Source organism: Nothobranchius furzeri, chromosome 12 (genome assembly GCF_043380555.1).
Source record: "Nothobranchius furzeri strain GRZ-AD chromosome 12, NfurGRZ-RIMD1, whole genome shotgun sequence".
Classification (NCBI taxonomy): Eukaryota; Metazoa; Chordata; class Actinopteri; order Cyprinodontiformes; family Nothobranchiidae; genus Nothobranchius; species Nothobranchius furzeri.
Genome location: NC_091752.1, coordinates 45,793,017 through 45,810,368, shown reverse-complemented (window position 1 = coordinate 45,810,368; position 17,352 = coordinate 45,793,017). Strand labels below are relative to the sequence as shown.

The 17,352-nt window shown below is 43.8% G+C and overlaps 1 protein-coding gene across 3 annotated transcripts in view; it reads right to left on the bottom strand.

Annotated features, from left to right (window-relative positions):
* slc22a15 (solute carrier family 22 member 15) overlaps window positions 1-17,352 on the bottom strand; it is a 53,562-nt gene that overhangs the window by 773 nt on the left and 35,437 nt on the right. For 2 of the 3 annotated variants that reach the window (XM_054734643.2, XM_070542641.1), the window contains 7 exons: window positions 9,555-9,684; window positions 8,989-9,049; window positions 7,520-7,686; window positions 3,870-4,010; window positions 2,696-2,781; window positions 1,259-1,358; window positions 1,107-1,179 (listed from right to left, as the gene is read on the bottom strand). In XM_054734643.2, coding sequence (XP_054590618.1) covers window positions 1,107-1,179; window positions 1,259-1,358; window positions 2,696-2,781; window positions 3,870-4,010; window positions 7,520-7,686; window positions 8,989-9,049; window positions 9,555-9,684 — 758 coding nt within the window. The remainder of the gene's footprint in view (window positions 1-1,106; window positions 1,180-1,258; window positions 1,359-2,695; window positions 2,782-3,869; window positions 4,011-7,519; window positions 7,687-8,988; window positions 9,050-9,554; window positions 9,685-17,352) is intronic. The other variant, XM_054734644.2, reaches the window with a different exon arrangement.

Genomic DNA, 17,352 nt, shown 5'->3' with positions numbered 1-17,352 from the left:
TTAGTTCTCAGAGTCACCACCAGGGGGAGCCTAGCTACAGCAGTTCAAACTACAGAGAAAAGATTTCTCACACCTGATCAAGTGTGGTTTTAAAAGGCTTTACTAACCAGTTTACAGGTAAACACCAGAAGAGAAAACTCCGACCAGGAGCTGATTAAACATGTCTGCAGATGTGACATAAGAAACTTCTGGAAATTTTTATTACCGAATCGTTCCTCAAGTTTCCTTTTGAACCGAGAGTTGCTGTGAACTTGCTGGTTGTCTCCATGACAACAACGTTCCTTCCCCCTCCGAATGGTTCATTCAGCATGAACATCCCCATCATTAACATAACTGCTCTTTACACTCGCTGAAACACATGTTGGGTCTTTTCTAGGAGAGCGGCACTGAGCCGTTAATCTACACCAGACTGGTCAGGGCTGCAGAGGTTCCAATGGAGCGTGGATAGATCGACATGCAAAGCGAGATGATTTTGCTTCTGCTAATGTCTGTCTGGATTTGTAGGCTGTGAGGTTCTGGTTTCCTCCACGTTCATGTGTGGGTCTGCTGACTTGTCCTTCTAAAATTGACAGGAAATGGTTTCTGACTTCTAGCTTTTAACTGTTTCTGGGGTTTACTAACTCATTAACTGCCATTGACGACTAAAGTCGTCATTTGCATTTTTTTTTACTGTGTGGGCGTCGGAGAAAGCCCCCGCACCGTGAGAACAAAAATCCCAGCTCTAAAGCTGAACTTCATCCGCGAATGTCACACGTCACGTGATCAGGAAGCAGAAAATCCATGTGTTAGGAGATCTTTTTGGGCCGCTGCTGTAAGAAAAGTGAGGCGCGAACCGAAAAAGCTTCTGCTGATCACAATTCCACAACAGATTACGAAAGAACGGATAACGCTCGAAACGCACGGATTCTTCCTGATGTAAGAGGTGAGTCTCTTCTTTGTTTTGGTAGTTTTGGTGTTGACATCATCATAGAGCGCAATGTCCTGTGACTCTTAAAAAAAACAGTAAAAAATGCTGAAAATCACTGGCAGCGAAGGGCTTTTCTGATCAGGAAACAGCTAGCAGTGAATGAGTTAAATTCAGAGAGAGAATCTGAAACCAAACTCACCATGGAAGGAACGAAGGGAGCGAGAATTCCTCCAACTCTGCAGGACATGGAGCAAACTCCTAACCCGGCATTTCTGCAACACAAGAAGCTTTTTAAAACTCAACCAGAACTGGGTCCTGTGTGTAAATAATGCTTCTGCACATGCAGGTCACCTGATCACAGTAGGGTAGAGCTCAGACGAGTAAACGTAGGCGATGTTGAACGCGGCGCTGACCATCAGTTTTCCCAGCAGAGCTAAAGACAGTAAAGTTCCTAATGGGGAAAAAAATAACAGCAAGTTTACCAATTTCATATTTGGAAAAAATCCAGTTCCAGGCTAAACAATTTACAAAAATATTTTTGGTTAAATAATCGGCTAAAACTCCTCAGTGGTCTATCTCATGTAAACAATCATTTTGGGTCACTTTTAATTTGTTCATAACCTCATAAAGACACATAAAAGGTGATAAAGTTTAGTTCACATGGAAGAAAAATCATCACCAAGCATGGGAGAGGTGCAGCTTTAAACCCAGAACCAGTGAGCAGGAGTAACTATGTGCTGGTTTTACAGTGTTCTGTGTCTGGCCTCAGGTCAGCTCCATCACACCACTGCTCTGTACATTCCAGTCTCTGACTGACTGGAAACTTGTTCTGTTGGGTCGTATCAAGATGCTTCTGTTTCTCATCAGCTCAGAGTAACAACCAGCCAGTGTCAACCAGTGCCAGCCTGAACCCACAGGTACCAGTAGGTACTGTATCAGTTAGTACCAGTACATATCAGCCAGTACCAGTAGGTACCAGTACATATTAACTAGGGATGAGCGAGTACACCACTATCTGTATCTGTTCAACCAACTAAATTATCTGTATCTGTTCTCGGAATGGGCGTGGCATAACCCGGAAGTGGGCGTGGTTTACATCACTATATTATTTTAAGTCTGAAATTGATATGGAATGATCAGAAGTTGCTATGTGTATTGTTTATTTGAAAACTATTTACAGAGCAGCCTCAGAATTTAGATTAAATATTTTTGATCACAATAGTAAAGGAACTATTACAGAACAAGTGTTTTAGTAAAATCAGAACATTAATATTCAAGTGCATGGATTAATACATCTGAACTCATGCAGTCGGAACTAGGAAATATGAAATACTAGAACCAGACACAACTTTCATAATTTTTTTCTTAACGTTCTTGGCATTTTCCCACACAAAGTTAAACAAAACAATGTTGATTAAGGTGTGTGTGTGAGAGAGAGAGATAGAGAGGGAGATAGGGAGAGAGAGGGAGTTCCAAAAAATAAAAAACCCGACCGGGTTTAATCACAATAGTCTATTTTTGCTGATTTACATATTTTTAATCATTTTCTAAATTATTTTTATATTTAAAATTATTTTGTTTTTTGAAGGTCCCTCGTGATTTTTATCTTGAGAGGCGCAATAGAAAAGATATTTTCTTCTTCTTCTTCTAGTATGTCTCAGCTAGTACCAGTGTGTATCAGCTAGTACCAGTGTGTATTAGCTAGTACCAGTGGGTACCAGTAAGTTATCAACCAGTAAGTACCAGTACATGTCAGCCAGTACCAGTAAGTACCATCTAGGAACCCACCTGCGTTCTCAGGGACAAATGTGGTGCAGAGGCAGGCGAAGCCGGCGAGACACAGGAAACTGGACATGCTTTTCCTCCTCCCAGCCCTGATCTCATGCGCGGGCGCACACACACACACACACGCACACACACACACACACACACACACACGCACGCACGCACGCACGCACGCACACACACACACACACACACACACACACACACACACACACACACACACACACACACACACAAAATGTTTCTAAAGAGTTTTCCTTCAGAAAACATTGACATTAAAGGTACAGTCTGAGATGTTTTTCTGGAGCATTTTTGCCATATTTTTTTAAACACTCTTCACATACTGATGGGAATCAATAAATCAAATGTATTTTCAAAACTTATTCACTTTAGTCGCCTCTAGAATGCACAATCCTGGAGAAGCCTCATCCAATCACAGAGAACGTCCTGGTCTTAATGTGGACAAATTACACGGTTTTGTAGGTAAGTTACATAAGGAATTATGGGGGCTAATGGTGCCAACAACAGGTCGAATATGCAAAACTGCATTAACAAAGCTACAACCAAGAGCAGCATGCACCTGTTCTGCATTTGAACAGCAGCGTTAACTGAAAGAACACAAAGGGCTGAGTACCAATGACATGGTGGCTTTATTTCTGCTCGATAAATAAGATAATGTGGTGTTTTATGGTTGTCTGATGATGAGGACGATGAGGATCCAATGCATCAGGCATTGTCTTGTCTACTGGGGGTGTGACATAGGGGTGGAGCCAGAAGAAAAGGGGTTGGATCTTAATAAAGTTTTTTCCCCCCTAAATGTAGCTTCTAGAACAGGAACTTCTACAGACCTTTAACATGATATAAATAAACAAGTTTAACTGTCAACCCCAAACCTTCTGGCTGGTTTCAAATGTGAAACGCTCTGAAATCCGTCTTCATGTCAGAGACAGCTGCTGTGTCGTAATGTGGTTGTGTTTTATGCCCAAACTTCAGTTTCTTGAGAAGTTTGAACCTGTTTGTGTTTGTCGGAAGGCAGAGACAGGATTTAGTTTCCAGGCCTTCTACTGAATCAGGACGTAAAGAAAAACCTCGAAAGATTCTGCAGCTTTTTACAGACGAGTTCAGACCGGAAGCTCCAGGGTGTGAGATGGTGTGTGTGTGTGTGTGTGTTTCTCACCAGTTTTTATTAATAAAGTAAATGCAGAGAGGGTAGGCAGGCAGCTCCACCAGCCCATACATGGAAACGTTAATAAAACGGTTTCCGGACGTCTCGCTGGCCCCCAGAGTCAGACCATAATACACCAGGCTGCACGCATACCTGCAGGAGGTTCAGGTAGATCATCAGTCTGACGATCTAACGAGGAGCCATCAGAACAGCCGTCGGTTTAGTGAGGTGGATCTGAATCCCACGACACACCGAGGACACAGCAGCTAAAGGCTAAAATACAAACTAAAGCTAAAGAAACCCATGGGAATAAGAAATAACAAGAATTGAAATGTGATGATTTACTCTTTGGTGTTAAAACTTGACCTGCAGCTATGGGTTAACAGCAGAGTCATCTGCCTTTGGAATGGAACGACTTTTCCAACAGTCAAGCTTTTCTTTCCTTTTCTTTGAAACTGTGGTCTAAAGGGCCTCAACGCTCGCTGGAGCCTTCAGTAGTATCATGTTCTTCTTGTTGAGACTGGATCATCTGAGATTTGCACAAAGTGGCAGGGTCCTATCTGGTGTCGTGACTCAGCCTTCATGAACCTTCCATTCTTTATGCGTTTAATACCGTTTCCATGAGTCATTCCAACTAATCACATGACTTAATGTTGGCCACAATGTTAATTTTGACACAAAATGTTTAGTTAGTTAAGTGTTTTAACTAAAATTGTTGGTCATTTTAGTCACAATTTAGTCGTCCAACTAGTTTTAGTCTTATTTTAGTCGACTAAAATAAATGTGTTTATCTTCTGATGCAACCATTTCCACCTTGTGTAAAGGAAATGTTAACTACAGCTAAGAAACTGTAAAGAAACATGAGCAATTCTCAGTTCACACTTTGGGTCAATAAAACTATATTTATAATCGTTTATATAACAAAAATTATTGGAAAATACCAACAGGAACACTGACAATATTAATGCAATAACAAAGCTGCGTAATGTGCAGTTATATTTGTGAACATGACAGGATTCCAGAGAACACCGGATCAGATGGCATTTCCTTGTGCAAGAACATACGAGTGCTCAGTCTACTTAATGGTGGATGGTAGACTTGCAGGAAAAAATTCTGGGATGCATCCTCAGTAGTGTTCCTCTGGATCACGGGGTGTTTCGGCCTTTAACACTACACACCCTCCTCAGAGGCGGCCAGCTGATCAGACCTCAGCTTGCGTCCCAAGTCCAATTAGCCATTAACTCATTCTCTGCCAGCCGCTTCCTGATCGCTAACGGCATTCGCTGCCAGCGTTTCTCACTGTTTTTACTGTTGTTTTAAGAGTGACAGAACGATGCACGCTAGGATGATGTCGACGCATAAACAACCAAAACAAAGCGGAGACTCACCTCTTACATCGGGAAGAATCTGCGTGTTTCAAGCGTTATACATTCTTTCATAATCCGTTGTTGAATTGTGATCGGCAGAAGCTTTTCCGGTTTGCGCCTCACTTTTTTAACAGGAACAGCCCAAAACGATCTTCTAACACATGGATGTTCTGCTTCCTGATTGCGTGACATGCAACGTATGTGGATGAAGTTCGGCTTCAGAGCTGAGATGTTTTTTCTCTCGGCGCGGGGGCTCGTTCCGATGCCCAAACAGTAAAAAAATGCAAATGACGACTTTAGTCGTCATCGGCAGTGAATGAGTTAAAGTGTGCAACCTAGCACACTACTTGGGGGCCCAAATGGGGTCATTCCTCTTCAGCCAGAGCCACTGGCTGCTTCTTTCTGCTGCCTCTGATGTAGCTTTGATGGCTCTGCGCTGTTTCTGGCCCATGATTCCTAGGTCCCTTAATAGTTTTGTGGTAGATGTTCCCACAAACCCTCTACACCCGACCTCCACAGGAAATGACATCATGGCATCAAAAGGTGTTACTCTAATAAAGCAGCGCTGGCTTGGTGTGTTGTGATCTTCTTAAACTGCAGACACAATGAAGGGCTAAATGCAGGCAGGGATATGTTGACCGCTTATTTAAACTGAGAAATCTCCAGGCTGTTGCTCGTTCTCACAGACTGGAATTACCCGACGCAGCAGAGCCAGAACCAGCAGGTCAAAGGTGAAACTGTAACATTAATACGATACTGGACACGCTGGTCAGCTTCTTTAGACTAAATATAAAAAAACTAATGAAAATTAAATTGTGAATTTTTATTTAGCATTATGTGAGAAATGAAAACGACAGAAAAAACGATCATGATTGTTTTTTAAACTATCGTTCAAAATGAAAACAAACACGTCTATCTAATGTGTTTCAGTACCTGCTTGTAACTTATATTAATAATAACTTGTTTAATTAAGGATGATGCAGAAATAAAACCTGGCGCAGCGCCTGTTAGTGGAGTCATGTTTTTGAACGGTTACTTTTTACTTTACTTATGTTTATGTTTATTTATTTGGCAGACGCTTTTATCCAAAGTGACTTACAATTTATAACCTAAAGGGCATGTTGTGATCTGTGGGGGAAACTGGAGTACCTGGAGGAAACCCACGCATGCATGGAGAGAACACGCAACTCCACTCAGAAAGGCCGCAGCAGAGTTTCGAACCTGCAACCTTCGTGCTGCAAGGCAACAGTGCTAACCACTGCGCCACCATGCAGCCCATACTTGATTATGAACATGCTGAAGTAGGGCTACGTGATATATTTTCAGCAGTAATGAAACGTCTGAGCTCCGTTTGTTTCCTTCGAGGTCGTAGGGCTCCAAGATGTCGACTGTAGACAATTTCTGAAAACACCAATCTCCAGCCTCCTTCAGAAGTTTATCCCTGTAAGGGACGTGTTCGTCCTTGTTCTTTTTAACCATCCTTTTGACTCTTGTGCTGCTTCAGCTGCAGCTTCCCCTAGCAACGCGAGTCATAGGGTTAGGGTCCAGACAAAGATACGTCTTTAGATGATGAGAGTGGTTTGACTAAAGTGTTTACTGTGCCTACGGTTATAATTTTATCATGTTGTAAAACATATTTTGACTCAGAAGAATGTAATGTCCCTCCTGCAATAAGTATAATGTCACATGAGTGCTTGAACTTAAAGTGCTATTCATCTCATCTGTTCAAAATCCCTGCCTTATTATTGCAAACATAACTATGTGGTTTTTTCCAAAACTGTGCTGCCCTTAAGTTTACTTAGAAGTCTGGTTACGTGTGCATTTCTTCATCTGCCTTCCCAAATTTACATTTCCAAACCTAAACTTAGAAATTCAGATCTGAATAAAAGCTCAACCATGATATAAACATCTAAATCACTGAAAAGGTTTGTTTTTGTTTGTAAATGATACTCTAAACATGATAAAGTGTTTAAACAACTTTTAGAAATAATTGATTAGACAAAAATCCTTCTGTCCAACTCAAATTATGGAAAATAAAAACCACCACACATGCATAATGTGTCATCAGCAGAACTTAAACAGAGCATCGTACATCCTAAATCCTCCAGAACGGCAGCTGGTATTTCAGCTTTGACCGTAAAAGGCTGGTGTAACGGCAGAACTCTGAAAAAACCAACAAAACGTAAAGAATCTGTAGACCTTCATCATAATAAAGAAGAGTGAAGCAGCAGCTACAGCTGAAACTTCAGTAAAGCAGAATCCATCCCAACAGGGACAACAACTCTCGATACTCACCACACGTACATGAGCACCATCGTCCGCAGGCGGAGGACTGGGTGGACCACCAGTTGCAGGACGCCGGCCCGCCTGTTGCCACGGTTACCGGGTTTTGCAGACCCAACACGCTGCAGAATCAGTTTGTTGGCATTGTTTCCGTTTCTCAAAGCCATGTGTTGCAGAACCTAAAGTTTAGAAAAAACAGCAGTTAAAGGCTGACGGAAACTGCATTTTATAAGATCAGTGCAATCCGCATAAAATGTACGTCATGGCTTTAAGTTAATGACGTGTTGGTCACAAACGAAACGGCTCTAAGGGCCGACAGGAGCCGGCTCCCTCTGGGAGAAGCCAGTGTGCCACGTAGTGACTCCCACACTGTAAGTCAAAGTCAGTTTTATTGCCAATTCTGCCACATGTACAGGACATACAGAGAAATGAAACCCGCTAAAATCAGCAACATGTGTGTGCATGGCGGGCACACACACACACAGCTGGCCTCTGATGGCCGTGAGACCGGGAAGGGGGAGGAGTGATTACCTCCATTTGCTGTGAAAGCAGGGAGAAGGGTAACCCATGGGACAACCATTACATTAACTGATGGGACCTATAAATAAATGTAAATATTGGTGGAGACAAATCAGTAAAAGAGGAGAAAAGAAAAACAAACGGTGCTACAGAAAGGTGAGGAGATGAGTGAGAACAGGACAGGCACCAAGGTGATCCAGATGTACCGACACCGGCAGCGGACGCTGGAAAAAAACACAAAGGAGGGGGCGCTTCGGCTCCACGCTAACGCCACAAAGCATCATGGGAGTTGTAGTCTTTGCGGTAAAATCAGCCAGTGGGTCAGTTTTAATATATTTTTGATAATTATCTCGCGGGCCACATAAAAATGCTCCGTGGGCCGCATCTGGCCCGCGGGCCTTGTGTCTGACACGTGATCTAGGCAGACTGAAATCTTCATATTAGCAGGACAAAGAAGTACAAAACTTTACATTTTAATTTATTTAAACAATTTATTTTACTTTCTACATCTGTTGAGCTTTTTCCTCCACCATTTTCAAAGAAACGGGGTAATAGATTTCCACCTTTAGAGCAACAGCACCACCCAAACACAAACATTTTTGTCTCATTTTTATAACATCAGGAGAAATAATGGGCCAATCAGTGAGACATTCACACATTTCACACCTGACGTTTGGCTCCTGGGGTCAAATCAGGTTCCAAAAGGACTTTCCCCATTACGTCACAGTGGTAGCAGCCTTCAGTAAACCAGTAACTACTAAAGCTACAGTTCCACATCCACCCTGCTCTGTTGTACTGACATCAGTAGCTTCTTTCATCTTTAGGATTTAGCGATCTAACCTTTTATCTGTGTCGAAAGAGAAAGTAGAGATCCATCTCATGCCAGCTGACAGCTTTAAGGGGTTTTGGTGCCTCTCCTGTACGCTAACTAGAATTGGTGACAAATTCCTGGATGTATTTACCTCTTCAGCTCGCTCCGTTTGGCCCTGAGAATAAAGCCAACGAGGTGATTCTGGAAGAGTTCTGCAGGAAACAAAGACAGAAGTGTGACTGTGAAAGCAGAGCGCACTCCTGTTGAAAGGCTGGTGATTTTTGTTTGAGTGGACTTATGACAGCTTCCTGTGTGACTCCATATCCCAATGTAGGGACAAAAGTTAACTGATACCAATGCAGTTGCTTGAAAGTGGCTTCACTGTAACTTGTCAATTGTGGGCACCTAATATTTTAGTCATGTGATAGGTTTTAATCATATATTTTACTTTTTATTTTCCTCACAGTCTTTTTCTGTTAAAAGCAGAGAAAATATGAAAATAAAACCTGCATTCCAATTCATAGCATTTTTTGTGTGGTAGAAGTATCGGTAATCGGTATCGGCGAGTACTCAGATCCAAGTATCATTATAGTATCGGTTTGGAAAAAAGTAGTATAGCTTTTTCTCCTCCAGCTGCTTTCCTAGAGGAGAGCTGGAGGAGAGGAGCTGCTCCCACCTATTTTCATTCATTGCTTTGATCTGGCTGTGTGGACTCACACAGACAGCAGGAAGATCAGAACACCTGAAGAGTTGGCTGCTGCAGCCAGAGTCCTCCATGGCTGAATGAAGTATCCCAGAGGTCCGAACAGCGTGATGCCGACAGCAAAAATCATACTAGTCAGCGTTCCTGAGGAGAGGACAAAGAACACAGCTGAACAGTTTAGCTCCTGTTTCTATAGAAGAGTATTGCTGTTAAAGCAAGGAAACAAATTGAGTGGAATCTTGTTACAAGATAAAACATACATATACTTATATATATGTACATATATATATATATATATATATACATATATATATATATATATATATATATATATACATATATATATATATATACATACATATATATATATATATATATATATATACATACATATATATACATATATATATATATACATATATGTACATATATACATACATACATACATATATATACATATATATATACATACATATATATATATATATATATGTATATATATACATACATATATATACATATATATATATATACATATATGTACATATATACATACATACATACATATATATACATATATATATATATATACATACATATATATATATATATATATATATATATATATATATATATATATATATATATATATATATACTCAACAAAAATAAACGCAACACCTTTGTTTCTGCTCAGATTTTTCATGAGATGGACTTAAAGATCTAAAATTCATTCCAGATACACAATATTACCATTTCTCTCAAACATTGTTCACAAATCAGTCTAAATGTGTGATAGTGTGCACTGTGCACCTCTGCTTTGCTGAGATGATCCATCCCACCTCACAGGTGTGCCACATCAAGATGCTGATCTGACATCATGAATAGTGCACAGGTGTACCTTATACTGCCCACAATAAATGCATCTCATGCCAACTGAATTCATTTCAGAAGTAATTTGTCAGAATATCCAGGTTTTATAACCGAGACCAGACTAGCTTCAGAGGGAGGAGAAATGCCTGGTAGTGGGCTACTTTCTCTCTTTTGCAGTAAAGTGTAAAGAGACAGGAAAATGCATGAATGCAGCCAAAAAGGGTTTGGGGTATTTCTTATGAGGAAATGACAACATCACATAGTAAAAAGCTCACAAAAGTAGATTTTTTATTATATGAAACCTTTACATGAACCTTAATCAATCAATGAACATCTCAACTCCGTCCTCGTCAACCTTGCATTTTAGGTGAGTCATAGCACCCCCTTTGGTTCTGGAATGCTATTGCCTCATTTCCATATTTGGTATGAGTCTGACAACTGGCCTGATGCCGCCCCATTCTGGCCATTCTCCTCTGACCTCTGGCATTAAAAAGGCATTTTCGCCCACAGAACTGCCACTCACTGGATGTTTTCCCTTTTTCAGACCGTTCGTAAACCCTAGAGATGATTGTGCGTGACAATCCCAGAATATCAGCAATTTCTAAAATACTCATACCAGCCCGTCTGACACCAACAACCAACCAACAACCATGCCACATTCAAAGTCAAATCACCTTTCTACCCCATTTTGAAGCTTGGTTTGAACTGCAGCGGATCGTCTTGACTATATTAACATTAGGGCCCGACCGATATATCGGCCGGCTGATATTATCGTCACAGCACACATGCAGCTGAGCAGCAGGAGCAATTCGGTCAAGCAGAGACAACGGTGATGAGGCAGTAGGAGGTAAGTCTTCAGTTTTAAGCATATTTGTTGTGTCAGTGGTAAGTTGAACGGTAAAATGAGCAATGACAAAAGTATGTTTCCCCTTAACACGCTTCCTAAGTTTATTGTGTGCCTCGTGGCCTCGTATTGAAACGTTACCCTGAAAAAAAACTGCAGCAGCATTACGTTCTATGCAGAGCTCACGCTGCTTCCCCTTTAGTCATGCAGGGCAGTAAGTAATGATGGCCTTTTTCTGGTAGACATTCTGGAATATTCTCAGACAATTTCATCGTTCTTCTCCAGCAGTCTTTTCAAACTCACACAACCGCTGTCGCTGCTGAGGACGGGGGAGGGGGGGGTTGGCAACAAGGCAATGAAGCGCTGTGATAGCAAGGAGTCCCTCCTCCTCTCCTTAGCTGGGAGAAGAGGAGGGGCGGTAATACGATGAGAAAATAAACATTCCTCTCTACAATGGAATAAATCTATTGTATTTTTTTCAGCCTTATATTTTATATAAGGCTTATATGTTGCCACATACTAGTCATTTAACGTATCAGTGTTTATTTTCCTAATACTGTCGGCTTTGAAAAGGATCAAAACACAAAAGTGTAAAACTCAAAAGTATTTTAATGCCAAAAATCAGCTGACAGAAATAGAAACAGGTAGCTAGGATGCTGAAACCAGCAGAGTATGACTGAAACTGAACCGTAGACACTGAGGAGTGAGAGATGACAGAGGATTAGTTATGAGGAGGAGCTGTGAGTGGGAGCAGAGTACAGCAGGGGAACATGGGAGGAACCCATCCATCCATCCATCCATCCATCCATCCATCCATTTTAATCTGCTTATCCGGAGTCGGGTCGCGGGGGCAGTAGCCTAAAGCCGGGCGTACACTGTGCGACTTTTTCACTCGCAGCGTTCAGCTTCAGCTCAAACTGTACGACTTCCTCGCAGAGCAGATCACACGAGTCGTGTGCTCACACTGTACGACCCAGTTCTCGCATGCGACCTGACTGCTCACACTGTACGTCTGGTAGCAACACGTCGGCCCTAAAAATGTGCTAAAAATAGCAGTTTTTACACAACACGTCAGACTTTTTTGTCTTGCCTGTTGTCCTTCGGGAGTGCTGCAGGAGGACACACAGGGATTTATGGGGGTTGGATGAGGAAAACGAAATAAAGAAAGTGAATCTGTGTTTTGTGATCAGTTTAATTTGACATGAACACGACAAACACGCTTTCTTGACAATCCTTGTGAGTAAAAAAAACATGTAGAAACAAAAACGAACAGCGTGTGTTATTAGGGAAATAGCGAGCGACCGGCCGGCGTTGATGCAGGATTGCGCGCGCATGCGCCGTGAGCAGTTCTGATACTTTTTGGATCGTAGCTGCTCGCAGCTGCTCGCAGCGCCGCTTCAACAGTGCGATACCCTCACGAGGGACGAGCGAAATATTAAACACACCAGAAGTCCCTGCGACCTCACGACTGCTGATCGACGGCTGGTCACGTGGTGTTAATCGCCTCTCGTAACCCCCTGTACACTACACGACCGCTCGGCGCAAAACTCGCCCCGATGTCGTGGCTTCTCGCACGATTGGAAAATCGGCTCAAAAAAGTGAAAAAGTCGCACAGTGTACGCCCGGCTTAAGGCGAGAGGCCCAGACTTCCCTCTCCCCAGCCACTTGGGCCAGCTCCTCCGGGGGATTCCCAAGGCGTTCCCTGGCCAGGTGAGAGACATAGTCCCTCCACCGTGTCTTGGGTCTACCTTTAGATCTCCCCCCAGTTGGACGTGCCTGGAAAACCTCACCAGGGAGGCGTCCAGGAGGCATCCTGACCAGATGACCGAGCCACCTCAACTGGCTCCTCTCGATGTGGAGGAGCAGCGGGTCTACTCCGAGCCCCTCCCAAATGACCGAGCTTCTCACCCTATCTCTAAGGGAGAGCCCAGCCACTCTTCGGAGAAAACTCATTTCGGCCGCTTGTACCCGCAATCTCGTTCTTTCGGTCACTACCCAAAGCTCATGACCATAGGTGGGGGTAGGAACATAGATCGACCGGTAAATCGAGAGCTTCGCCTTCTGACTCAGCTCTCTCTTCACCACGACAGACCGGTACAACGCCCGCATCACTGTAGATGCAGCACCAATCCGCCTATCGATCTCATGCTCCAGTTTTCCCTCACTCGTGAACAAGACCCTGAGATACTTAAACTCCTCCACTTGGGGAAGGACCTCATCCCTGACCCGGAGAAGGCATTCTACCCTTTTCCGAATCAAGACCATGGTCTCAGATTTAGAGGAGCTGATTCTCATCCCAGCTGCTTCACACTCGGCTGCGAACCGCTCCAGCAAAAGCTGAAGATCACGTTCTGATGAAGCCAACAGGACCACATCATCTGCAAAAAGCAGAGACCTCAGGCCACCAAAACGGATGCCCTCCACACCTTGGCTGCGCCTAGAAATCCTGTCCATAAAGGTTATGAACAGAATCGGTGACAAAGGGCAGCCTTGGCGGAGTCCAACTCTCACTGGGAACGAGCCCGACTTACTGCCGGCAATGCGGACCAAGCTCTGACACCGGTCATACAGGGACCTAACAGCCCATATCAGAGGGCCAGGCACCCCATACTCCTGGAGTACCCCCCACAGGCCCCCACCCGAGAGACACAGTCAAACGCCTTCTCCAAATCCACAAAACACATGTAGACTGGTTCCCATACACCCCTCCAGGATCCCCCTAAGGGTAGGGATGGGTACCTTTGACATTTGAATCGATCTGGTACTAATTCCCGGTACCTACGAATTGATACCGGTACTTAACGGTACCAATTTTCGATACTTTTGAGTGTTTAATATTTTTAATTCTCTTTTATAATTAAATATATATTTTTCTCAATATATAACCATATTTGATAAATATCACGATAAATAACATACAACTGTTTGTATTTTAACATCGTCCTTGTAGTTTTATAAGCTGATAATTAAACTGAAGCAAACATCTTTACCGTGAACTAAATTTACTGTGTATCTTCATTCCTTTTACCGTCCTTTTTCAATTGATTTTTCCTACTGGGAAGTTGGAATTTCCGAGGAGAAAGCGAACGCACCAGATGGCGTAGATGATGACAATGGTGGCATAGGAAGCTAACAGATCAAGCTAACGTTATCTTAAACAGTTTATTGGAGCAGATTTAAACGATGATGCCTCACACTTAAATCGTTGTCACTGGTTTCATCTTCACCCAATCACCCGTCGCATTTGGTAAAGTGAAGCCAAACTTTAGAGCGCTTTCATGTTCTTCTAGTCGGAATTTCGGAGTTCCGAGGAGAAAGCGAACGCACCATTAGTGAAACGGAAGCTAACAAATCAAGCTAACGTTATCTTAAACATTTTATTTACCTACCGGAGCTGCTCTGTTTACAACTCGCTCGCAACGACCGATGACATAACGCTCTTGCGCATGCGCAGCTGTCTAGGCAAGTTCTCGTTGTGAAGGACGGGTACCGAAACGAGGCACCGTTTCAAATGAAGTGAATCGGTGCTCGGTCGGTACTGTGGAATTCGGTCGGTACCTTAAAAAGTACCGAATTCGGTACCCATCCCTACCTAAGGGTATAGAGCTGGTCCAGTGTTCCACGGCCAGGAAAAAAACCACATTGCTCCTCCTGAATCTGAGGTTCAACAATCCGATGGACCCTCCTCTCCAGAACCCCTGAACAGACCTTACCAGGAAGGCTCAGGAGTGTGATCCCCCTGTAGTTGGAACACACCCTGGGGTCCACCTTTTTAAATAAGGTGACCACCACCCTAGTCTGCCAGTCCAGTGGGATTGCCCCCGATGTCCACGCGATATTGCAGAGCCGCGTCAGCCAACACAGCCCCACAACATCTAGAGCCTTAAGGAACTCCGGGCAGATCTCATCCACCCCGGAGCCTTTCCACAGAGGAGCTTTTTAACCACCTCAGTGACCTCAGCACCAGAGATTTGAGAGGTCAACCCAAAGTCCCCAGACTCTGCTTCCTCACTGGAAGACGTGTCGGTGGGATCGAGGAGGTCTTCGAAGTATTTTGCCCACCGATCCACAACGTTCTGAGTAGAGGTCAGCAGCACACCGTCCCCACTATAGATAGTGTTGGTAAGACACTGCTTCCCCCCCCTGAGGCGCAGGATGGTGGACCAGAATCTCCTCAAAGCCGTACGGAAGTCTTGCTCCATGGACTCACCGAACTCCTCCCATGCCCGGATTTTTGCCTTGGCGACCACCCGAGCCGCGTTCCGCTTGGACTGCCGGTACCCGTCAGCTGCCTCTGGAGTCCCACAGGCCAAACAGACCTGATAGGACTCTTTTCTTCAGCTTGACAGCATCCCTACCCGCCGGTGTCCACCAGCAGGTTCGGGGGTTGCCACCACGACAGCCACCGACGATCCTGCGACCACAGCTCCGGTCGGCCGCCTCAACAATGGAGGCACGGAACAGGGTCCATTCAGACTCAATGTCCCCCGTCTTCCCCGGAACATTTTGGAAGTTCTGTCGGAGGTGGGAATTGAAGCTCCTTCTGACAGGAGACTCTGCCAGACGTTCTCAGCAGACCCTCGTGCAGCCCAGGTGTTACGTACAGTGCCCCTTTTCGGCCACAAGATGGCCTCAGTGGCTTCTGCCTCGTCGGTCTCCCGGTGCCCAGCTGTGGGTAATTTGATAATCATCTGAGCAGCTGTTAAAAGCTGCTCTCTTGTCCTCATTGAGTGAGAAGGTACAGGGAAGTGTGGGCACGGAAGTGTTCATACTGCTCTCTTCTCCTCGTGTGCTTGTGTGTGTGTCAGCTTCGTGGTACTTCAGTGATTTAGTGGTATTTTAGTTAGATATTTTTCCTCCTCCCAGCCCTTTTGGCGTGGTGCTTTATGTTAATCCTTTTTCCCTGTTGTAGGCTCTTTGTTTGTTAATAAAAATGCTTTGTTTGGAGACACACTTACTCTGTTATTATTTCACCTACACACACCATCTGTTACTCCCTCCTTCACATCACTCCTAGCGAGCTGAGGGACGTAAGACCAGGCAACAAACCCTGTTAATATCCCTGAGAATCTTATTTTTTGCATTAGTGTTGTTCTTGTCCGTTCCATCGTCATGGTTACTGATAGTGTGGTGTGTTGTGTGGTCATGTGACATGCTCCAGTCAGCTGATTTAATCAAACAGCTGGAGTGCTTGGTTACCGGAGGGAGAAGGGAATACACACGGGTTGGGCGTTTGCTGCAGGTACAAGGTTGCTTTTCACCTATTTCGTCATTAAACTTGCAAACTAAAAAGTAATCATAATGTTAGACTTTAGGGGCCGACTATAGAGCTGTTGAGGGGTCGAAGGGAGCGCTGTGCGGGGTTACAGAACGGCCAGGGTTTGATGGCGAGCTAGTAGTCTGAGAACTGTCAAGGCTCATCTAGCCTGAAGAGTTACCTGGAATCTCAACTGAACTGAACTCCAGGACCTCCTCCGCTGGGTTGGCTGGTAGGAGGCTCCTGTAGCAGCCGATTTCTCTTCCAGTGATTTTCCATGTGAATGATAGCCCACACCGTCACTTGAATGCATATTAGCACATCGGCTTTGGACTGTAGTCCCTTGGACTGAATTGGGTTTTTGGAGTTTTCTCAACCCCCTGGACTGTGAAATTTCAACTGAGGAGAAACCAAACTACTTGCGCTGAACCGAATGAAATATTTATTCACTGTGTAAATTTGTACATATTTACTGAATGGCCATTCATTCGTTTTTTGTTGTCTAATATTTCTTGTTTGCACAAATATAAGGTACCTTAAAACCACAATTTAGTTATCATTCTGTCTCCTTCTTTTCTCTGCTCCCAGAGCTGAATTTAGACTTCTGATCGATTTTTGCTGTATAGTTATACTTGTTATCAATTCTGAGAGTAACAAAGGGTTACACTCGCGATATGTTTGGGCCTGCCTGGTCTGTCCGGCATCCTTCCCCACCATCTGAGCCAATTCACCACCAGGTAGTGGTCAGTTGACAGCTCCGCCCCTCTCTTCACCCGAGTGTCCAAGACATGCCAAGACATGGGAGGAACTATAAATGAAAATTATTTAAAAGAAGAAAC